General features: G+C 41.2%; 1 protein-coding gene across 1 annotated transcript; it reads right to left on the bottom strand.

The window, feature by feature from the left end:
• Positions 1 to 13,981: 13,981 nt before the first annotated feature.
• LOC115656286 (regulator of G-protein signaling 18-like) lies at positions 13,982 to 24,778 on the bottom strand. Its single transcript, XM_030572790.1, has 5 exons — positions 24,403 to 24,778; positions 23,645 to 23,746; positions 20,111 to 20,172; positions 17,606 to 17,772; positions 13,982 to 15,016 (listed from the first exon to the last, which is right to left on the bottom strand). Exons 1-5 carry the CDS (start codon positions 24,519 to 24,521, stop codon positions 14,756 to 14,758), a joined length of 711 nt encoding a protein of 236 aa, XP_030428650.1. The 5' UTR covers positions 24,522 to 24,778; the 3' UTR covers positions 13,982 to 14,755.
• Positions 24,779 to 25,089: the final 311 nt, after the last annotated feature.

Genomic DNA, 25,089 nt, shown 5'->3' with positions numbered 1-25,089 from the left:
CCATGATCTGCATCAGGTCCCCCCTATTTCAAAGCATTAATTCCACCCTTTGAGTGTTCCCAGATCATTTTTCTCCCTAGTGTATCACCAATATATCCGGTGGCCACTGACGTGCCCGCACAGCATACAGCAGCAGTATCAGTTGATGCTATAACATGCTCCTCCACGTGTGCCAACTGAGTAATGCTTTGCCACTGAATCCCGTTTGGGAGCCCTCAGACAACCTGGATGTGTGCCTGTGCATCCAAAAGACAATACCGTGCCCACAGATCCACACCCTCGTGTGTATAGCTGGCTGTCCTGTATCTGAAATGACAACGCAATTGACTAATGTTGATTTTCCACATGCAGTCTTGCATATGTTCGGTATGCATTAGACTTCCAGCACCTGATTGCCTGAATAGCCTCTGCTTCCATACCTATTTGTGCTGTTGCCATAGCTTCCCCTATTCTAAATGAGTGGAAACCAAATTCATGGCCTGGCAGCCTTGTTAGCCTCTGTCTCAACATGGTAATCTATTGATCTGCCATGAGGGGACTCCCATCTCCGTGTACAAAAAGGGGACCCTCTCCCTTCCACTGTACTGCCATGTAGACCCTCAATGCCCAAATGGGGCAGACCCCAGGCTTGCCACCCTCCCGTAGGGTAGCGAATGCACCCTGGCTGACATGATCAGTCTTTGACCTTTGCAAGTGTAATATCACAGCATGTTTGTGCCAGCTTATGTCACGAAATTTCAAAGCCTTTCCCTTAGAATCCCTGATGGACCCAGGCATTAGCTCACTGATCCTGAAAGCACCAAAAGATGCTGTCAAGAATGCTGACCTGAACAGGGACACCTCCTGTATGCTATTACATATGACATGGAGGATGTGAAGGAGGTCACTGAGTGTGGAAACCCTGGTGGACGATGGGAACCCTCCCTGGATCCACTGCTATGTGACCATCCCACCAAAAACCTTTAAACTAAGAAACCCCAGCAAGGATCTGGGTAGCCATTTAGCCTACTGACAAATGTAATGGACAAAAGGCGATTTGAAATTGTGGAGGAGACCAGTTGATAGGTTGCCAGTGAGAGCATGACTAACCTAATTGCCTTCTATGAGGAGATAACTGGCTCTGTGGAAGAGGGGAAAACAGTGGATGTGTTATTCCTTGACTTTAGCAAAGCTTTTTATATGGTTTCTCACAGTATTCTGGCTGGCAAGTTAAAGAAGTATGGGTTGGATGAATGGACTATAATGTGGACAGAAAGCTGGCTAGATCATCAGGCTCAATGGGTAGTGATCAATAGCTCCATGTCTAGTTGGCAGCTGGTATCAAGCGAAGTGCCCCAAGGGTCGTTCCTGGGGCTGGTTTTGTTCAATATTTTCATTAATGATCTGGAGGCTGGGGTGGATTGCACCCTCAGCAAATTTGCAGATGACACTAAACTAGGAGGAGTGCTAGATATGCTGGAAGGTAGGGATAGGATACAGAGGGACCTAGACAAATTAGAAGATTGGGCCAAAAGAAATCTGATGAGGTTCAACAAGGGCAAGTACAGAGTCCTGCACTTAGGATATACGAATCCCATGCAGTGCTACAGAATAAGGACCGAATGGCTAGGCAGCAGTTCTGCAGAAAAGGACCTAGGGGTTACAATGGACGAGAAGCTGGATATGCAAGAAGGCTAAAGACATTTGGGCTGTATAAGTAGGGGCATTTCCAGCAGATCGAGAGACATGATTATTCCCTTCTATTCGACATTGGTGAGTCCTCATCTGGAGTACTGTGTCCAGTTTTGGGCCCCACACTTCAGGAAGGATGTGAAAAAATTGGAAAGAGTCCAGCAAAGGGCAACAAAAATGCATGGGCGCTGGAGCACATGACTTATGAGAAGAGGCTGAGGGAACTGGGATTGTTTAGTCTGCAGAAGAGAAGAATGAGGGGGGATTTGATAGCTGCTTTCAACTACCTGAAAAAGGTTTCCAAAGAGGATGGATCTAGACTGTTTTCAGTGGTAGCAGATGACAGAACAAAGAGTAATGTCTCAAGTTGCAATGGGAGAGGTTTAGGCTGGATATTAGGAAAAACCTAGGAGGGTGGTGAAGCACTGGAATGGGTTACCAAGGGAGGTGGTGGAATCTCCATCCTTAGAGGTTTTTAGAGCCCTGGCTGGGATGATTTAGTTGGGGACTGGTCCTGCTTTGAGCAGGGGGTTGGACTAGATGACCTCCTGATGTCCCTTCCAACCCTGATAGTCTATGAACCGCAGCACCTATTCCTCTATAACTGGCCACATTGCCAGCTGGCCTTCCTGCTCCTGAAATTGTATGAATTCATTAAAACTTTTCTCATAGCTGTGCCACATGCATGGTGCCACGGACAACTGTCCTATGCCAAGGTTTGTCAGGGTTCATGGATGACGATCCCTGCCCTGTGTGTCTACCGTTGCTCCTGAAAACACCTGACCGGCATATCCTGAATCTGCATGACCTTTTCTGCTTTGTACAGCCTGTAGTGCTGTGGAAACAATCTCATGTGCAATACATTTAATTAATCGTATCAGCTCCATGATAACCAGCCCGCCATCAGATGCCACTAGATCAGTTGGATGAGCGAGAGCTGCACCTGGTGCCCTCACTTCCCCAAGCTTGATAGGCTGACTTTGATACTCTTTTGCACTACCCCAGGCGACCTCAGTCACTTGCCCTTGCTGTATGGACTCTGTCCCTGGCTTGCCCTGGGGCAAACCATCTGCATTGGGTCCGGCCTGGTGTGATTTGATTGCTTTCTGGGTGGTAATGAAACCGAGAGGTGAAGAGGGGTGGAGGGGTGATGCAAATTCCCCCCATCTCGTTGTTCTGGCTACAAAAACCTACACCATGATTCCCTAAACATTCATGTACACTGCAACCACTCCCCTCACTCCTTTTCCTTCTTGTACCTATACTCCCTCTAATCAACTCTACCTCCGTTTGTGAATCTGTTCTCCTATTGCAACCATGTTCCACTGGTGCCAGAGGAAAAGGAGAATTTAGCCTTCTCTTTTGTGCACTGCTTCCTTTCCCCTTTTTGTGTTCCCTTGGAGCCAAACTGAGACTGCTTACCAGCTCCTGCCCCTTCTGCCTCCTTGATGAGTAAGGGAATGGCTTGTAGCTCCCTATCCACTTCTTATCCCCAGTCCAGGGCAACCACTGCTTTCCCAGACTGGAAAGTGTTAGGGTTTTTTTTGTTTGTTTGTTTGTTTGCCCCTCTCTCTTTTTGCCCCACTTTCTTTTTCTTCTGGCCATCTATGGGAACCCCACTTGGGTCTGAGATAATTCCCCCTTTAACTGTCTGGACTGCCCTTTGGGGCTGTAATGAGCTGCCCAGAGCTCTCTTGTACCTGCTAAGGAGAGTGGGAGGTTTCTCCCCCACCTCACTCATGGGCTATATGCAAAATTGGTTCCAGTGCCCTCTTTCTCCCTCCTGTAGCGATTTGGGTGGGTTCCTGCCTTACCCCAGCTGACACTGTCTGACTGTATGTGGGAGTGGATTGAGCGCTATTTTTTTGCCCCCTCCCTGTCCCTGCTGCCTTGCAGTTGCTGCAGGGAAGGTGTTTTTTTTTTAAACAGGTCTCTAAGCTGAACACATGGGGTTTCTGCTCCCCCTTGCCACCATGTCCGAACTCCACCCTGTTTCTATGGCCTGAATTGGGGAAGGGGCTGCTCCCCCCTTGCTGTTTCTGCTCACCATCTGGACTGATTCCACATGGGGAGGTTCTATGGAGCAGGGAACCAGTGTCTGCTCCTCCCTGCTGCTGTGTCCCAAACTGCTACCTGCTTTTATGCCCTGCAACAGGGAAAGAGTTGTTCTCCCCCCTCCCCAAACCCCTACTGGTCATCCGGACTGTTTCTACGTGGGGGTTCTGTGGAGCAGGGAACCTGTGCCCACTCCCCCCTGCCACCGTGTCCAATTCCTGCCTGTTTTTATGCCCTGAAATGGAGAAGGGGTTCCTCCCAGCCCCGCTATCTCAGCTCAGCGTTTGACTGCACATACTCCTGTAGGAAGCCATGCACCGGAGAGTAGGCCCATTACAACCAATATTGCAAACGGAAGAAAATGCAAACAAGGTTCCCCTCTCTTTTCCAGCAGTTTTACGTCTCTCTTCCTCCCAAAGCCAGAAAGCATTGCCCTCTTCTCCTGCCATCCAGACCCCCCCCCACGTCTTAAAGTGCAGGACGGTGACTGTGCTGCACTCCCGCCCCCCTCCCCAAAAAAATCCATGCAGAGACAGAGAGGGGACCTTGTTTGCATTTTCTTCTGTTTGCAATATTGTTCCTCAAACTTAAGAAAGAAAAATTTGGAAGAGGATATCCCCAGGGCCCCATGCTTTCATCTGAAATGTTATATCTTTGGCCCCAGAGGTAAACTGATCTTGCAAGTGCATCTCTAACAAATGAAAAGGTTTATAGATGTTAGGATTAGTTTAGTCCACTGTACAGATTGGGCCAAATATGAAGTTTGGATTCAGAACTGAACTTGCAGATAGATGAGTGGTGTTCAGAACCAGGGATTTGATTCAGACCTTGCAGAAATGAATTGAAATTGCAATCAAAATATGAAATTATAATTTTGTTTTTCACCCACGTAAAATCTCTGTAAGCCAAAGTGTACTAATTTAAGAGTGAAAGATGATGTAATAAACACGGATAATATATTCTTTTCGACAATAAAAAACATGATTTCCCTTTGTACTGTATAAATAATGAGATCTTGTGGGGAAGTAACTTAAATATTGCATTTATCCACAGTTTAAGCCACATAAATTAATATTTAACATACATGGGTATGATTTTTGAATACCAGCAGACATTGCTTCCTGGATGGAAAAATTTGAATAATAGTATTTAGGTTCAGTTTTTGCATATGTGCCTTTATTCTGCTTTTTCTTTTCCAGAGTTGTTTGCTTATCCTTAGAGAATTTCCAAGTTCTTAGTTTCTTATAAGTTCCTCTGCTCCTGCTGCAGAGCCTGTACTTGAGCTCCACATGAACTCTTAACAAAGATTTTGGTTTATCCCTCAGGATCCATGTGTAAAGGGTCCTCTCTGTACTTTGAAGTTTTTCCTTCCTGTAAGAACTGCTGTTTCATCAGCCCTCTGAAGACACTGTGTGGGTTCCAGGCTTAAGCTGTGTAAAAGAAAAGGGGAAGGAACAATGTGGAGTCATCTCCATGGTCACACAACCCATTTCCTAGCAAACAGTGATAAATTCACCAAATAATAATAATATAATAGGCTGCATTAGCGTGGTGAGGAGGTTGTGATAGCACCTTTACCTGGTACAGCAGAGAGCAGAAGAGCAACCCTTGTTCGTATGGCCTCATTGAAACTACATGACTAGGAGACAAGTGGCCTCAGAACTGCAGTGACACAGGTTTTCAGTGCAGCTGGTCCTGTGCTCCTAGTAGAAGCTTCAAGTTAAGTGTGAATCTCAGGCAAACCTTTGGGTTTGGGGGAACTAAACCACAATGCCTTTTCAACAAGGGAGGAGGATGGACAAATTGTATTCCTACAGATGGAACAACTTTTGGAAAATTGCATGAAAGGAACTCTGTGGAGTTTTCCTCACCCAGGTGCCCCTTGCTGTGGGGGGAAGGGACAGTCTCTTCCCTTTGTCTCTTGTTTTTATGCAGCTGTCCTTAGAGAATTCACTTAAGAGAATTTTTCTTAACTGTCTGTAACAGGCTGAATTTTGATACAACTGCGCCATGCACCTTTGGTATCTTTTCTTGTGTTTCATGCTGATACATGTCTTTCCTTTTTAATATCATAACTAGCCCTTGTTCTTCCTGCGGTGTGTAATTCCTCTTGTATCAACTAGTTCCTCCTCTTGATTATTTGATTTAACAATGGTTGCTACTGGTAATTAGAGCTGGGTGAAGTAGAATAATGTACTAACATCTCAGCAAATTAGACACCAATATTTGGTTCACTGTGTTAATACCTCTTTTTGTAGTCACTTCTCATGAACATGTGTGAGTGAAGTTTTGCGTGTATGGATGTTCTCTGAAAAAAAATTTCAGGCCAGTAGCCAAAAATAGTTTGATAAAACAAAATTCAGTTGGGAAGGAAATGAAACTAACAGACTTTCTGCTTTTTCAATGTACTGTTTCTTTGTAGCAGAGCAATATGGTCTGCTACTAGCCCATGTGCCAAGCGATAATGACAAGTCTACACTGTTGGTAACCACATAAATACTGTCCCTTGGAGCCTAAACAGGTCTTTGGGACAGATTCCTCTTTCTGTTCTACCTTTCTTATGAGCTGATGACCAGCTAAGGCTGTTACAAAACAGAACTGTAGACCTGTTGATCTATGCTCCAGGCCCCTGTCCTGGGGTTTTCACGTATAAACTATGCATATGATATAATTACTATTTGTCAATGACTGTGGAGGTGGATGACAGAGAACTGGAAAGTGATTTGTTTAAAATTTTTTGGTACAGTATATTATATATGAATCATTATTGTTCCTGGGATATGCTTACCAACAAAAAGCACTATGGACACTGCTTTACTCCCCAGACTCCTGACAGACACACAGAGACCTAGCCACAGCCTTTCCAACTAGCACTGTAAATATACCCACATAAAGCAATTGCTAATTGGTGGGAACGTGGATAGGAGATTGGAGACTGGTAAGTTCAAGGCATGCACTTGATAGCTATATGAAATTTTGTAGTACAATCTCAACATCACCACCACAGTCACTGTATTCCTGAATCCCCTGAGCCAAATGGCCAGAATCTTAGTACTTACACAGTTAAATGACAATACATCGTTCACCACTGACACAGTGCACCGATTTCTGGCCAGAGCTCTGGCATGGGGCTGGATGATGATGGTGGTAATTAATTAAACCAGGTAAGCATTAGTGCATACCCTTTACAGCCAAGATTATGCAGTTTACACGATTACCCAGGGTGCTTAAAGGGAGTTTGTGTCTCTCTGAGGCATTGTGGCTCAGCATTGTACCTAATCAGTGTAGGCTCTACATGCTTCACTTACCATAGCAATTTTTCCTCTTCTTTCAGGTTGAAAAACCTCAGTTTGAAGTAACTGTTGGTTCTCCAGCTAGATGAGTTTTTATAACTGTAAAGGTGTTGTAATATCATCCTGTTTTGTTTTTAAGGGATTAGGGCACATCTACACTGGCAAAGTTACAGCACCGCTCAGATAGTGCAAAAGGAAAACGCTGTTGTGTGTTCACACTGACAGCTGCCTGTGCAATATCGTGTTCAACTTGTGGAACTTGCAGTTCTATTTGGAGAGGTGCATTCTGGGCAGCTATGCCACAGAGCACCTCTTTCTCTTTTGCCATTAAGACTTGTGGGAAGGCGGAGAAGGTCGTGGGGCATCCTGGGTCCAGTACCAGTGCCCCATCATGAATTGCTTCACATCCCAGCAATCCCTGTGCTTCTATCCGCATTTGGTGCCATCTTTCACCGGTTTGTATACTGCGTGCCCTGCCTCTTTCAGGATGGAGGAATGGATCCCAAACCGCTGACCAGCATGCTGCTTGCTCTGACCAGCATGTCATGAGTGGCAGTGGAGTTATTCCCTAAACTACAAAGACAAGAGGAGTGCAACAATGATGTCACCATGTGTAGTAGCTACTTGTAGAAGCTTGTATAGTAGCACCATATGTAGAAGCTTGTGGCATTCATGGAGGTGATGATCACAGTGGAACACTGCTTTTGGGATTGGGAAACAAGCACTGAGTGGTGGAATCACATCGTGATGCACTTCTGGGATGACGAGCATTGGCTGCAGAACTTTTGCATGAGGAAAGCCACATTCATGGGACTGTATGATGATCTTGCCCCACCCCTGTGGTGCAAGGATACGAGAATGAGAGCTGCCCTGTTGCTGGAGAAGCATGTGGTGCTTGCACTGTGGAAGTTGGCTACTCCAGACTGCTACCGATAGGTTGCTAAACAGTTCAGAGTGGGAAAGTCAACCGTTGGAGTCATGTTGATGGAAGTGTTCAGGGCCATTAAGTGCATCCTGCTCCGAAAGACCATGACTCTGGGCATTGTCCGTGATATTGTGGATGACTTTGCACAAATGGGCTTCCCTAACTGCAAAGGGGTGATAGATGGCACCAGACCACCTAGGCAAGGTGCTTGTGGATCACCATGGGCATTTCACGGACATGAACACAAGCTGGTTTGTAAAGGGTGCATGATGCACGCATCTTTCAGAACACAGAAGAAACTGCAAGCAGGGACTTTCTTCCTGGACCAGAGGCTCACCATTGGGGAAGTCAAAATGCCCATTGTGATCCTGGGAGACCCGCCTACTCCTTAATTCCATGGCTTATGAAGCCATATTCGAGGCAATTTGACAGCAGCAAGAAGCAGTTCAACAACAGGCTGAGCATGGTCAGAATGACTGAGTGTGCATTTGGCTGTTTAAAAGCCCACAGGCAATGCCTGTATGGAAAGCTGGATGTTGCTGATGACAATAGCTCTATGCTTATAGCCGTGTGCTGTACGCTCCATAATATTTGTGATGGGAAGGGTGGAAGCTTCACTCAGGGCTGGACCGCAGAAGCTCAGCAGCTGGAGGCTGAGTTTGAACAACCAGAGACCAGGGCTATTAGAGAGGCACAGCTTAGGGCCATAAGGATCAGGGATGCCTTGAGGCAGCAATTTGAAGCTGAAAGACATTAATATTTGTTGCTATGCTCAGGATTGCAGTGCTTGTAATGCTAGGAGGTGACTGGTGCACATGATGCAATAATGGGGTTTACATAATTGCATGTTGCTTTGCAGGGTTTTGTTTGCTTTCAATCAATATTGCTTCCAAACCAACACAATTCTTTTATTGAATGACAACAACCAGAGGAGAGAGTCAAACTATAAAAATACATCAGCAGGGAGGGGTAAGAGAAGGTCTCCAAAGGAAGAGTGGTCCCAAGATGGCTACAGATTTTTGTATGTCCAGGGATCATACTCAACCTTCTCCTTTGGAGTACATTGAAAGGGTGCTGTACTTCAGGAGGGCCAAACTGCAGAAGGATGGGTGTTGAGTGCAGTGAGTAGTGGGAGTCCACAGTGCTGAATTGTGAGGAGGGAGAAGTGGAATTCAGCAGGTAGAGAGTGGAGCCAGGAGGTTGATAACAGTATGTGTGTGTCGAGGGGGTAGGGGGGAGCACAGGGGAAAGAGTTTTGTGACAGCAGCTGCAGAGGAGGGCTGGTGCGGAGCTGCTCGGTTTGAAGAGCTAGTGTCACCTAGAGTGTGTCCATTTGGCACTTTATAATGTTTAAGACTCATTCCATGTGTTCATTCTGCCATGCCGCATTCTCCTTTCGTTCCCTCTTCTCGCTGTCTCACATCTTCTTCAATTCCTGTTTCTTGGAATTTCTTGGAATCATAACCTCACGCAGAAAGTCCTGCTTAGTTCTTCCTGGCTGCTTTCTAATTCTGCATAGCCATTCTGCTGCTGATAAGGGAGGTTGGCCTCCCAAGGTCATCTCTGTGACATGTAAACGCAACATTTTGCAGAAGCAGTATTGTTTGCAACACAGACAACACTGGTTCAGTGGTTTAAAACACAGCCAGTACTCACACCTGTGACTAACTGGCTGACCCCAGGCATGTACACATCAGCCACAAACCCCCAGAATGGGGAGTAGCTGCAGGGGCAAGGTAAATCACTGTATGCTGGGCATGAGGCTCTTGGATACAACCAGCACTGTAGGGGGGGCCTCATAATCATTCCTACCCCCACACTTTCCACAGGAGGTGATCATTATGGAAGATATCTCACTACTGAGGGTGAGCAGGGAATCAAGGGAGGGTCTTCTTCAAGCCTGCAGCTTCCACCTGACCCCGAGGTGGCTTGCCTGTGTGTAGCAATGGTCCCAGCTCCCTCTCCCCCTGTGATGGCACAGTGGCACAGGAAAGTTACCATTAATGGGGCAAGAAACAAAGCAGCTCTGCTGAGGAACCTGTGGCAGCGGATTGCCCAGTGTCTCCATGAGAGAAGGATCTCTGAGGGAGATTCTGGTGAAGTGAGGGAGTCAACAGCCTGTTCCACTGCTCAAAATAGGCATGCAGCGGGAGACAAGCCTGCTTTCTGCAACCCTCCTGTCACAAACAAATCGCTTCAGCAATTCACAAAATCAGATCCACTTACCAGGAGACTCCTCTCCTGTTTGCACTTTGCCAAGATCCGACTGCTGTGACTGGCTAGGCTCCTCCGTGGTAGAAAAGACCTCCTTGCTGTATGCATTTCTGGTCTTCGAGTCATCCTCTGTATCTGGGTTCCCGTCCCCCTCTTCATCCAAGATTTCTTCTTCCTGGCTCAGTCCACTCTTGACTGGCACATGAGCCAATGAAGTATCCACAGGGACCTTCACAGTAGAGGTGGGATCACCACTAAGTATCACATCCAGCTCTTTGTAGAACTGGTAGCTCGTGGATGCAGTACTGGAGCGGCGGTTTGCCTCCTGGGCCTTGTGGTAGATGTTTTGCAGCTCCTTCACTTTTACCCTACACTGCAATGTGTCCTGGTCATGGCCCCTTTCTGTCATGCATCATGAAATCTGTCTTTAGGTATCATAAGTCTTATGGCTGGAGAGCTGCTGGGACTGGACAGCCTCTTCTCCCCAAATGCCGATGAGGTCCAGCAGCTCATCATTGCTCCAAGCAGGGGATCACCTGGTGTGTGGAGCAGGCAGGGCCACCTGGAAAGATGCGCTGAGACCACTGCATGTATCACCAAGAAAACATGAAGGGAACTTTCAAATTTGCAAAGGAATGTACAGTGTGAAGATAATGGTTGGTCACCTGAGGGCAGGGCAGTAGAGTTCAAACCTCTGACCAGAGAGGTAAGAACAGGAATTGTGGAACACATCCCGGAGGCCAATCGCAGCGCTGTAATCACGGTGTGTACACTGGCACCGCAGCACTGTAACCCCAGTGCAGAAAGTTCTACGCCCCTTCTCACCATGTTTTTTTTAGAGTGCTATAACTGCGCAGTTTCTTCGAGAATTACAGCACAGAAACTTGCCAGTGTAGATGGGGCCTTAGAGACAGGCCTCAATTAAAACCTGAGTGTTGAACATCTGCAAACCTTGGGAAATGTTGGATCTGGGTGCGAGGCGGGGTGTGTGTTGAACTTTGTTACTTTGACCCATAACTACCAAGTCCAATAATTAACATTTTATTTATAGAAATCCTGTCATTAAGCTACATCCTGCCAGCTTTTAAATGGATCATTTTTCATTTTGGTACAAAGTTACTGAGTGGACAATGTGAGATTCTTGGCTGTATAGCTTGTATACACCCTATGTTGGTAATTAACAGAAAGAATTATCACCAAGAATTTCTCCTTTTCTCTTTGATGGTGTAGTGGTTTGATGCGAGGGCCCTCCCACTCCGGGTCCTCAGGAGGCCACTCTGCCTCATTACAGTTTGGTTACTAAAAAGACAGAAGCTGGGGATGGCAGGGGGGAGCTTAAATTCCATGAAAGGGGATAGATTAATCCAGTCACGCACATTTATTAAATCCTGTAGTCACTGAATTATTAAACTAAAACAATGTTTAATATTTTAAGAATTGCCCTATGCTTCAAGATATCTTCACCAGAATTCTCCAATCAAAAAAAGGCTTGACAAATGTCAATGATGGGGCTGTGAGGATGACTTGAATAATAAAGATTTTAAAAAGCAAACTCTCCCTTCCTCCTCTCATTTCCCTGTAGAGAGTACATTAAACAAATGACCTAATTTAACAAGTGGAACTGCATCCCCATCAAGATCTCCTACTTTGAAGGGTTAAAAATCAATGTGCACTTTATATGGATTGTGCCAGCTCTTTTTCAGGCCCAAAGTCTAGAGTTTGGTCAAGAGACCAGAGGCCTAGCAAATAGTGATTAGCTAAGAGAAAGCTGGGGTAAACAGGTAATCTTCTTTTGCTAAAATAGGCCTAGTCAGCAAATTGCCAGGTGTTGGAGCTAAGAACTAAATATTGTGTCTTATTCAGAGTTGCAAATTGAACAAAGGATCCCTGTTCCTATTGTGTCAGTTTCTTCTGTAGGGAACATTCTTCCCACAGATCCAACCTTGAGTTTATGAAAATTGGCACATGTCAGTATAAGAGATGACATCCTTCCACCTCTCTTCCCAGGGACCAATGTCTGCCTTAAGACATAAAGGGGACAATCTTTATTGCCATATACTTTCACTGTTTCTTTGCTTTAACCCCTAGGAATGTACTTGTTGGACAATCAAAGGAGTTGCTCCATTCCTATGGACCCCAAATCTGAATTCAACATACATATTTTATACTAATAACATTTTATCAAAGTATTAATTAAATGTTAACTTGCTAACTTGAGACCATGGACCGAGACATTATGTAACCTTTTAACCATTGGGTAATGTGCTATCTTGTCTTGCTGCAAAACCTATCCCGGAGTGTGGAACTGCCCCATCACTTTCCCCCGCCCATGGAAAATCTATATATTCTATTGTAATCAATTGATTGACAGTGTCCCTGAGCCTAATAAGCAAGGTGACACTCTGCCAGCGCTGTGTGTAATAAACTCCTATGCTTGACCTCTACACGGTGTGGATTTATGTTCTTCATACTTCAAATTCAGACAAGACTTGACTGTTATTCTTAAGATTACCCCTTCAAAATAAAAGGCATAGGGACTCAGGGGCAGATTTACAAAGGTGTTAAGCACCTAAAGATGCCTACTGGGATTTTCAAAAGTGCCTAAGCAGTTTGAGCACCTAACTCCCATTGAAATACCTTTGAAAATCAGACCTTTACCACTTACTAGCCCATGGGCTCTGTGAACATCTGGTCTTATTTCTCAATGACAACTGATTAAAGCGATTTCAGTGTCATTCCCTGACACATTAGCTTTGCAAAAACTTTTCTTGTCTTCTCAAAGAAGCTCTTTATTATAGTAGATCAGTATAACTTTTCATTAGGAATCTGTCCATTGCCCATTTATTTTATTTTTGTAATGTGCCCTCGTCTTATGCTAGCCAAGGCTCTGAACCTACAAGCACTTACACAGATGAGTAACTTTAGAGATGTGAGTAGGCCCATTACAACTTGGAAGCAAGTGGTTCTATTCTGTTCTATATAGATTCTTATACCTCTCATCATCATAAGACTTCAGTGCCTTCCATTAATGCATTAAGCAACATGGCTAACATCCATCACATTTGGTTCATTCTCTTTTCCCTCCATTTCAATGGCACTACTTATGTCTCTAAATTATTTATGTTTTTGTGCATGTTTGCAGAATTGGAGAAGAAAGTTTGCTACTACTCGTGCTAGGCTGCCAGTTACCACTGCAGCAAGTCATGCAAAGCAGTACTGAGACACCTTGCCCAGGTCCCTATTATAAACGAAGACTTTTCCCCAAAGGGAGCTTACTTGGTTAAATAAAGATTTTGAATGAGTGGAAAGATTTTGCACATAACAGGAATTACAGTGGCAGAACCAGCAGCTCGATACAGCAAGGGAGACCCAGTCAAAGATGTTCTGGGTCTAATTCTGAGAAGTGCTGTCACCCAGAGAACTTCTCCAGTAAAGGGGCAAACACCAAGTGGAACAGAATGGTCAGGGAGCAAGTGTTTGGGACAAAAGAGCTATAAGTCCATGACCAATAACACCCACCCACATTCTATATAAATGAATCCTGCTTCTGTCCCCGATACAACAAAACACTTAAGCACATCCTTAAAAAATATGTATGTAAGACCCATTAAAGAGCTTAATATGAGTGTAAGTGCTTTGTTGAATGGAGGCCTGTATGCCATTGACCTTACAGTTATATCATATCCCCACTTGGGTGTTATCCCAAAGATAGCCAGAATTTGTGCCTCAAAGTTTAGCAGTCAAGCGGGGATGATACAAAATTTACAAATGAATGGCAAATTAAAAGTTCATTCAAATGGTATTTAACGACACAAAGATGTACTAAATTTCTTAGTCTTGTCCCTTTATTACTGTTTATTTAGCTGAAAATAATATAATACAAATATTTGAGTGCAAAGGCTAAACTATACAGCTTAATTTAAATAGAGAGACCAGAGAAATGTAATAAGAAAATACCATAAAATGTAGTACTATAAAATTAATTAAACAGGCATTTTCCTATGTACCTCTTAAAATATGCAGTAGTTAAAGTTATATAGTGGCTGATGTTAAAAATAATGACATTTTTACCTTTTGCTTAATTAATGTTTCTGTGTGCTTGTGGTATAAAAACCTGTGCTTAGTGTAGGAACTATTGCAGTAACATTAATTATGTGCAAATGATAAGTGTAAAGACTTCAATGGTGACAACATTGTGTTTTCTACATATGATGGACCCAGGAGGGAGGATGAATTTTGTAAAAAAAAAAAAAATTAAAACAGTATTTTTAGATAAAGTTTAAAGTTCTCACTGTGAGATATGATTTTGTGGAAAGAATTCATACATTCTCCTAGTTGAGGTTGAAAGTCATAATATCTTGTCTGAATACATTACATCTAACACATCTTGCCAATATGCTGAATATCTCTTTACAATAAGTTAAATTAATCACTGACTATAGCTTTCTGAGCCAGGTCCTTCAGTGGAGTAAATAGATGTAACACCATTGAAGCCAATGGATCTACACCCATTTGCACCAACTGAAGGTTTGTGTTTAGGATGCTGTGTGTTATAATTTGCTACATTTTAGCTAGAATCCAAGGAGGTTAAATTTTTTTATAACCGAATGGTAAAGTCTGATTGCACATCCTGGAATTCATTGGAGGTAAAAGAGCGTGATCGCCTTCTAAGAGCAGGATGACCAGAGTGCTGCCTTCCCTTAATCAGGTCTAAATACATGTCAGATCTCAGGAAGCGAGGGTAACTGTCTTGTTCCATCAACCTGTAGATTTTGGCCTGTGCTGCATCAAAGCTGTCGAGTGTAGGATGAGTAATGTTCTGAGCGGTGACTTCTTTCATGTGAAAGTCAAGGTTAACCTGGAATAGGCCAAAAAAGCATGCAGTACATTAATTCATTTTATACATGGTCATTAATAACAATAATACTTAACTTGGAAAAACAACTTTCTACTAAAAATACTTTAAATTGGATATAAGTATTGTGAAATCCACTGAGTCAGCATTTGTTAACTGCTACCAAAGAACCACCACAGATCTCTACTAAGAATAGAGAACACCTTTTCATTAGGGCTGACTTTCTAATGGTGTCCACTGTACATTTGGTGCTGACACTGGCACAGGGAGATTTGTTGCCCAGTCCTGTGAAGTACTGAGGTATCTGAATTCCAACTGAAGCCAACAGGAATCAAGGACACTCAGTCTTGCTGGCTCAAAGCTTTATATAGACTCATAGACTTTAAGGTCAGAAGAGACCATTATGATCATCTAGTCTGACCTCTTGCACAATGCAGGCTACAGAATCTCACCCATCCACAAACCCCTAACCTGAATTGACCAAATACTGTTTGAATCTTCCATTTCTGTAGGGCATCTTAGTAACAGGAAGGTTATAATATTCTAATGATTAAAGTGTGCAGCGAAATTATTTTCTAATTGTTTTTGGCTACTTTGGAAGGGAAAAAAGTCACATCCCAGAGCTTTTTGGTTACAGTTTAAATACAATTATATATTATCATTGGCTATTCTCATGGAGTGGTGATTTAGTATAAGGATTATGTGTAGATCCACAATAGTGGTACATGCAGCACATAATTTAGAAATTAGTAAATTCCATACCACTTGAAGAATGTCTTTTATAACTTATTTATTTTATATTTTTCAAATTCCTCTAGGTGCACTTACAAAAATAGAACAACACATAGTTTGTATGTGAAAACTGAAAATCAATTAATGATAAATGACTGAGTCCCCAAATGTTCAGAGCCTTTCTACCTATCTTCTCAGAAAAGGCCCTTTTAACATGCCCCACTGGACAGTAAACTTAGTTTTTGTTGATGCAAACAAATTCCAAAGCTGAGGGCTCTTTAATGAGAGAGTTCTCAACAGACTGATGAACAAATTTACAGACTGTCAGCTTGTGCATTCCAGATGATCTCAACAGCTGGGTTGAAGCATGACAAGAGAATACACAGGGTCTAACACGTAAGGGATGATGTAGCGGAGAACAACAATCCTGTCTTTGTGGTATCACAGTAGCAGCATATCAGTTAACTGGTCAGTATGACACTATTGGGCAATGTGTGATTTCCACCATCTGTGCTCTAGGTTCCTTCTTCCCTGTTCATCCCTTACAGCAAGGTGCCGCATAATAAAATGTAAAAGGTTATTGAAACCACTCAGCATCTCATAGGACGAGGCTATTACTCTTTGAGAGTAGACCAAACAAACAGGCTCTATGCCTTGGCAGGAGTAGTGGTAAGCCCCAAGGTCACACAGAGGGAATTATGACCCTAATTCATACCATTCTTTAAATCACTTCCTTGGACTGAGCAGTGATACTTTTTTTCTGCACTACATCAGCAGATGATTTTTTAGATTTGCCAACATTTAACATTTCCTCTACCAACAATAAGAAAAGAACACAGAAAATAGGAGCACAGGCAATCCACCTATTCTTAATCTGTTATATAGAATTATAGGTAATAGAAATGCAAAAAGCCTATTAGGGGCCTGATCTTCTAGTCATTACTCAGCCAAACCCTCACTGACTTTAGTGGGAGTTTATCATCTGCCAGTCAGTTCCATCCTCCTGCTAGTGCAGGGAAAAATAATTATTATATTCATTCACACGAAGGACACTTTACAACACTCCGACAGTTTAATGTAATCTGCATCCACTTTAAAAGCCTTTTACACTTCCAAAGCAGTGTAAATGAGAATCAGTCCCAATGTATCTTGTATATGTTTGTCTATAACATACCACAGTATAGATCATCACTCAGAGATTCATTCAGAAAAAATAAAACTAAAAAAATCCCGGTCTTTTTGCCAATCAAGTCTTTTCTCTGCTTAAAATGTTATAATTATTACCTTGCTGGATATGTTTAATTTATTGATTTCTTTTATTCATTTGACATATTTAAGAAATCATCTGAAATCTCAGCAATATAATAATTTGATCTGTAATGCTGCTTTAGCAGACAGAGAATAATTCTACTGTTCTGGAAGCAGAGTTAAATGTACACAAAACACTGTTTGACAAATGACTTATCGTTGGGTGTGTGCATTATGATGATGACAGATCTTAAATTTACTCAACATGATGTTAAATCAGATGTTTATATATAGCAATGAGAAGTTTGAAAATTCCTTTGACTAGCATGACATATTTACACCTACAGTCTTTTCTGTAAGGTTAAAAGAATAACATGGGGGTAGGGTGAGGGGAGAGAGAAAGAGAAAGTTCTGTGTGTGTTGGGTCCAGTGATTTGATATTTAAGATGCGGCATTCCAGTGGCAAGGTACACATGATAAATTGCTGCAACTTCATCAAATGTTGACCTTCATGGCTGAATGGATGATGTTTCTGTGTATGCATTTATGAAAGGCAGATTCTATCAGAGGCAGCTTGTATCAGGCACTGTATATCTTCAGTTTTTACTGTACCTCTTTTGGAGCATCTTTCCTTATGAATGTCTCATAAATTGTCTTGGCTTTAGGAATAAGTTGATGAGATGCTCTGTTCTTCTTATAATCCTCACAGGTTGTCCAAAACTCAATGTTCTCCTCGCTGAACTCAGTTTTCAGAAACCTTGTAAAGGCATCCAGTCCGGCTATAAAAGGGAGCATTGCATGGCTTTAATTCATGGAAGCATTAAAAGACCATCCTTCTTAGACACTAGAACATAGTTCCTCTAGTTAAATTGTATAACAACGCATTTGGTCTCATTTTGCACTATTCTGTAACTTCACATTATGGACTTTTCTTTTACATCACAAAATAAGTGCAATATAATTGTTTTATAGTCAGTCCAGAGGAAATGATATCAGGTTTTAGGCATAAATTTTAAATATGGCCTCTGATTTTGGATGTACCTTTTGGGACACGCAGGGCCTAATTTTCAAAGCTACTGACCCACACAGCTCCACTTGATCTCAGTAGCAACTATGGATGCTCAGAATCTTTAAAAAATAGACCATATGTGGTCACATGTTGAGCACTCAGAAACAGAGGCACCCAAAAATGAGACCATTATTGGCTATTTTGGTCTGAGTTTTGCTTCGAAATCAGACTTAGGATGCCTGAAATGCCATTTAAATCTTGATTGTATTCACAAATAGGTTGTTTCCCAGAAATGAGCCCAATTCAGAAGGTAATGTAAATAAAACCTTTACAATTTTCTTTGCATATAATGATCATTGCAAAGTTGTTCATGGTATTCCCCCCTATTAAATATACTTAATGTGCAGAAATAAGTAGAATGTTATTACTGTCAATTACTTGCTATGTGAAAATTGTAAAGATTGTAATGGTCACCGCTATACTGAAAGACTCATTTTTGCTATGTATAGCATTTGTCTTTAAAGGGAGGAAAAGAAACAACCCTTTTATCTGTAACTTGAGTTTCAGACATTAGACAATTATGTGTGTCATAGGTGGCTGACCACTTTTGTCTATATCCATCCCTGGGCCTTTGTTCTTGCCCTCCACGAACATTTGAGCAATGTTGCAATGAAAGATGTCATTTGATGTAAACATTGCTATTAACACCTTTGTCATGTCCAGCGAGGCCTGCAAAATCTGTGGACAAATCTTTGCCTTCTACACCTCCATTATAGTTTAAATATGCCTCATGGTGTCTTATCCAGCAAAATTCATGTATGTGGCAAAACTCTCCAAGCATCTACTTGACTTTTGACCACTTACTTTAAAATGGCTTGAAACCAAACTCCAGCTACAATGGTCCTAGATGATACACCTACTTGATGGTATGCACTGCAGGTGTCACCACCAATAATTGCCTGACATTTCCAGACTTCCTGGCATTCTGAAATCCACTATCTTTTTCTGCTATCCTGAGATTAACAGAGTACTTGAGTGGTTTACCTGTGACCTTAAAATAAGGATTGGCTGCTCACTAGAACCAGTGACTCCCCTTTTGCTGATGTTAACCTGAAAAGTAATTTCACTAGGAAAAAATCTTTCCTTAATGAATATTTCACCCAGCGGTAGTCCTTAGACAGAATCTCCATTGATGTCAGTGGGCTATTGGACTGAGTACGGACAGCAGGATGACACCCGAAGTGATACACTGCTGAAATACTGATCACTCTGAGTTTTCACCCAAGCTTAGATACTTTGCATGTTCTCAGGTTTTAATTCTGATAAAAATTCAGAATCATTTTGCCACATGAATGTATTTGCATTGTAAATTGAGTTTAATAGTCTCCATGTCCCATACATGGCTAGTAATCTCCAGTATACAGATAATCATAACAAGACATTTTAACACAAAACTAGGTCTAATACTGCGTGCAAAAAGAAAGAAACATTATGTAATCTTTATGAAGTGTGCCCCCATCAGGACTGGGATACATTTATGTTTTACTTTGGGCAGAGGCAAAATAGCAGGTCATATTGTTACTAGCAGACTTCAACCCACTTTCAATCGTCAGCTCATTGTAGCACAGTGATTCTTCTGGGTTAACTCTAAAAATATAGTCCATAGTCGAAAAGACAGACCTTATTTTCAGTGCATATTTTTCTAAATAATCAGTTCCAGTGTCACAATGGAAATAATTTTATCTAAGTAGTCCATAAGTATTCATTATTATTAAATATTCATTAATGAGTAGCTCATTATTCCTTACCAAACAATATTTTAATGACATCTTATCACCTTTTTTCTGTTTATTGAAGGAACCCTTCATTGTATCTCTTATGGTTACATTTCTCTTGTTGAATGAAATATCAATCTTAAAGTTACAAATCAATTTTTATTTTCTGTAGTTGACAGCATGGTGCTGCCTAAGCACACAAGCAGAGTGAAAACTCATACTGCTATTAATGACCTATCATAATAAAGGTAGATAACTGCCAAGTGTATTTAATTGCATACCTACATTATGTTATTTTCCATCAAGAAATAGGGTGAGGAAAACACTACTAACCTTTCTGGGAAAGCAGTTTGTTAAAGGATTCACCCCATCTCACTGCTTCTTCAGGGGTGACACTGTACAAGACACAAAAAGTGTTTCTGATGAAGTGTGTGTTTTGTGTATTTATGAAGCTATTGTAATATATATTACTGCTATTTCTTTCACTTTGTCTTTTTGCACAAGGTGTCTGATTAGATTACTTTACAAGAGAAGCTCTTTCCGCTAGAAACTTCAAAAGCATTTGGTTGATGTTTTGCCTATTGGAATAACACTTGTTAGAGAAAATGTTTAAAGCTGAGCATTGTGTCTTGAGTGTTTGTTTGCATTGTGCTCCAAATCTTTAAGGAAAATTTACATCATGCAAGGGTAAAGATCATAAGTGAACCAGGTCAACTACCTTTTTAACTTTGAAAACAGAACAGCTTAGTAGCTAAACTGACGTACTCTTGCAGAGATGTGGTTTTGATTGCAATCTGTCTGAGGCTATGTTACCACAGTCTATTTTTAACAGAATACAGGAAATTCAACAGTTTGAAAGCAAAGTCACTGCACCATGGTAAAGGCAATAGTCTCATAAGGTAATAACACACGTAGCCTGGTTTGTTTACCACAAACATTTTTCAAATGTCATGTTATTTTGAGACACTGGGTCCTTTTTATAAAACTCCATGTATTCTTTATCGAATATGTCAAGCTGCATGTATTCTTCATTGATCTCAAACTTTCCACTGTTTAGGACAATAGAGAAAAACTATTTCACATCTCTTGATAAAAAAAGTTCATAAAATTACTTTTGTAACACTTTATAGATTAACCCTGAACAAACAGCTAGGTTGTGTTTTTATTTCTGAAAAAAGAAATGGAGTGGGGTCTGAGGCAATATTGTACCAGGACTCTGACCTGGTCCTAAGTCTGAATCTGGACATCAATATATTTAATCAATTTCTGAATAATATACTTACATACCACATAGCAGTTTTCCTCTGCAGAGCTAAAAGCATGTACAAATGAAAATAGGTCTCATTATTCCCAGATGAAAAAACTGAGGCATGAAAAGATGGAGTAACTTGCCTGAATTCATACAGTAGGTTAGTGGTACAGCTGGAAATAGAACTAGATCAGGTCTCTTGACTCCCAGTCCAGTGCCTTGGGACCAATAGTGTAATCAAGAGTAAACTTAGATAAACAGAGTTTACCCACTTCTCATTTGGAGATTATGGAGTTTAATTTAGGTTAGTCTACCCCCCTTCTTTTTTTACCACTACAACACTAAACTGGACCCAATTTCTTCCCAACAGAGAATAAAGTTTGAACTTCTTTTGACCTGGTCCCAAATGCTGTGAAAAACTGAGATGGCTTTCAAAATTGCTTGATCCTTTTCTAACTTAAATCTCTTTAATACTAGTTTATGTGATCTGGCTTCCCTGGCAAATTGTGTGGATTCAGAAAGACTGGATGAGGTGATATTCTAGTCACATTGGGAAGGAATTTAGGGTAATGACCACTTTGTTCTTCAAAAAACTGAAAGGAAGATTTGTCTTAAATACCACTCACCTTCCTAGAGCAAGTTGTTGCAACTAATTATGTAATTTTTAGATAGAAAGAGCAGAACAGTTCTTAAGAGGTGCAAGTACTGAAGAAATGAGTCTTGTAAGAACTGAATGCAAGGCCCATGAAGTGGGGGGATTATATAATGGAGGAAATAGGTAAGTGAGCCCTTAAGGAATGTTTCAGTTGTAGGAAATACAAAATCTGCAGATAATTGACCTATATGTCAGTTTGTGGCAGGGGGAATATAAGTTGCTATAGCTGCTGAAGGGATTTAGTAATAGTGAAAGATAAACCAGACTTCTTTAGACCAAGTATGTAGTCCAGAACACAAGTAATGCCAAAAGATGGTGGGTTACATTTTTGCTGGTTTAGATATGGAACAAGTCATTCACATCTGAGGACTCACTGGGTGAACCTAGGTCAAAGCAGAAGGTTCACGGGTCTAAACCTTTGGAGCAGCAATGAGTGCTTTCACAGGAGAGACCTGAGGAGAATGGACACCAAGATCTCTTATGCTCTGCCATGTTCTAGGGCAGCAGGTAGGTTAAATGTTGAGTTGGCTAGTAGCGATGGGCATCTTCATGGCCATCAGACCATTCAACTGTGGAGTTCCATAAGACCCAGTTCTCTCCCCATACTATTTAAAATTGATGAGACGTGGACTAAATGCCAACAATATAATGATGTCACTCTGCTTTATACTACAACTAGTCAAAAGGGTGACTTCTCTCTCTCTCTCTCTCTCTCTCTCTCTCTTTCTCTCTCACACACATATCCCATCTAAATTCTGAAGTTTTAGAACATTTTGACCAGCTGTACTTCATATAGAATAGAAACAATACCATCTCTGTCATCCCTACCTGAGATCAACACATGAATGAGAGGCAGTTGGCTGAGCCATAACTAGCAAGGACATAGTGTTATTTATAGGAAGAGAGAAACACTTCAGAGGACTATCAGCCACTATTTTGACATCACCCTCTCTAGAGGTTTTCTGTCCATAAATCATTAAGAGGATTTGATGCCTCAGTTCCCTTTACAGTAGATACCCAAATGTGATCCACTACCCACATAATCATGGCTGCTAAAATGCAACCTTCTAGCTACAGATGACCTTGAAACTATTTCTCATCCTGTTGTATGCAGACGTGGCATGGTTTTAGGTGCACAAGGGGGAAAGTTTAAAAGAGTGCTAGGAGAATTTTTCTAGGCATCTGGGTCACTTTTGAAGTTAATTAGAATGGCCCTGGATTTCTGAATAAAGTGCAAAACTCACTTTTTCATCTTAGCCTTCTCCTACCAGCAACAAATGGGAGATGGGGAACAGAATCCCAAATCCAGCTAACAAACAAACCACCACACCAATTCCTGTGTGGAAAGGAGAATATTTGATTGTATGCTGGATTTTATTCTTTGGATTTGTTAGGTGCTTGGATATTATAGTAGTGTGATTATCCGGTACTACGTATAAAAGAATAAACACTAATAATAAACTGGTCCATAAGCACTAGGTACACAAGGACAAATTCCACTGGAACTAGATTACATGAAAATTATTGGTGATATTTTCTTTCATCTCTGCCCTTTTCTGCCTTCCCCCAATTGAGGAAAACTTGATGTGTCATAGAGTTAAATAAACCTGGGGATTAGATAATGATCATATTTATTCTGAATAATACTTTATACACAAAATAGTTCTTTTGAAGTCTGTGGGACTACTGGGGACTAAAATACTATTCTCTGAGAATACCAGTATCACAGTCTGGCCCACTGGATGCAAAAACACTCTTCCTTAGCAAACTTTAAATATACTGTATGTATGCCAGGTTAGATAACTTGCATCATATTATGCTAAATTTAAAATAACATAGATCTTTAAAGCATTATTCAATGCAAAGCTTGAATGTACACAGATACATGGATGAAATGCACCAAGTTAGAGATGGCCATTTTCTAATGGGAATTTTCAGTCTCTTTATATTTTACAATTCTCACCTTGAAGCTTTTGTCAAGTTCTCAAATTTCTCAAGATTGACATTTTCATGGAATTCAGCCTTTTGCAGGAGAAGGCTCAGCCTATTTCTTTTTTCCTTTGACCTGCAAGAGAGTTTAAGCAGCTTTAAAGCAACCTTTGTGAAAGGTTTTTTTAAATGTTCCCCTTTGACTAATTTTTCACTCAGCATAGCTGATCATTTCCTCATTTCTCTTTATTAGTCATGCAGATTAATGAATTTCCTCCTTATATTTTTCCATACATTTACATACTGAAGCATTTGCAAAAGGTAATGAAAATCTTCATTTTCAGGCTTAATTTTTCCCAATTATTTTGAAGATAGGTTTCATGCTGATGAACCCGTAAGAGTGGGTCAACATCTTCTGTTGTTCACTCAACAAAGGGTGAAAAAATGATTTTCCTCCCATCAGTTGCAGCTCTAAAAAGAAACTTTCATGGATCAAAGTTAGTCAGATTTTCAAAAATCAGTTCTCTAAGCTTCACCTTAATAACTCCTTTTTCTTATTTGTTTTGCTTGATATATTATTTGATTTGCTTATTATTCTTGCCCTTAAAAGGTATTCCGTTGGTAAATGAATATTTTATGTGTACATTTCCAGTCTTGCAGTTCATTGCTTTTTACAAATATCTGTCACAAATAAAAAGAACTGTGCCTTAAGTTCACACTGATCAGCTATACAATAATAATGCCTTATTTACAAAGAACACTTATGAGTATCAGTAAAACCTTGGAACTTACCTGGTCTTGATTTCTTTGTTTGTCTCCTCTTTATTTGTGGATTTCATAACTTTACAATGGGTCTTCTCCTTCAAAGAGGAAATATTTAGATGGGGAAATAAAAACAGTGGATTCTCCATCTTCCTCTGACAAGGATTCTAATGATCTCAAAATGCTTCTTAGCTTACTTGCAGCAGTTCCATCTATTGTACCTTGTATGTTTCAGTTCAGGAGGGTACACGTGCACAGAATCTGACTGAGTTGCTTCTCAACTGGTAGTTGATAGGTGTCCTAAACAGGTAGCAGAAAGGAGGGAGTTCTCTGCTTCCTCTGTAGTGAAAGCTGCCTGTACACAAGTAGAGTTCTGTCTTACAACCGTCACTTCGGGAAGTGAGATTACACATTTGCAAAATGGCTGTTGATCATGAGGATAAATACAGCTATTACTACAGTGCAGTTTATGGTTAGTGCTTGTGGAACATGATATTTTGCTAGATGACAGCATCATTTCCCCCTAAATACTTCCATTAAAATAATATAAAATTTTTATTTTAAAGTAAAGTCTGCAGAGAAGCACTGTGTCGCACAAAATAACAGATGACATTATCTTACGCTCTTAGAATAATTTTTAAAGAAACCTAGACCAATATTTTCCATTTTGGGAGCCTAACACTAGGCACAAAAATGCATTTTAGTTACTAACTGAAA

Source organism: Gopherus evgoodei, chromosome 8, assembly GCF_007399415.2.
Source record: "Gopherus evgoodei ecotype Sinaloan lineage chromosome 8, rGopEvg1_v1.p, whole genome shotgun sequence".
NCBI classification, from domain to species: Eukaryota; Metazoa; Chordata; order Testudines; family Testudinidae; genus Gopherus; species Gopherus evgoodei.
This window is presented reverse-complemented; position numbering and strand designations above follow the sequence as displayed.

What these genes read in the sequence shown, in the direction of transcription:
- LOC115656286 (XM_030572790.1), bottom strand. Translation starts at nt 24,521, where the DNA reads ATGGAGAATCCACTGTTTTTATTTCCCCATCTAAATATTTCCTCTTTG. An exon ending in AACAAAGAAATCAAGACCAG is followed by an intron (nt 23,747 to 24,402) that starts GTAAGTTCCAAG and finishes ACTCTCTTGCAG; the next exon opens with GTCAAAGGAAAAAAGAAATA. An exon ending in GGAAAGATGCTCCAAAAGAG is followed by an intron (nt 15,017 to 17,605) that starts GTACAGTAAAAA and finishes GGCCTATTCCAG; the next exon opens with GTTAACCTTGACTTTCACAT.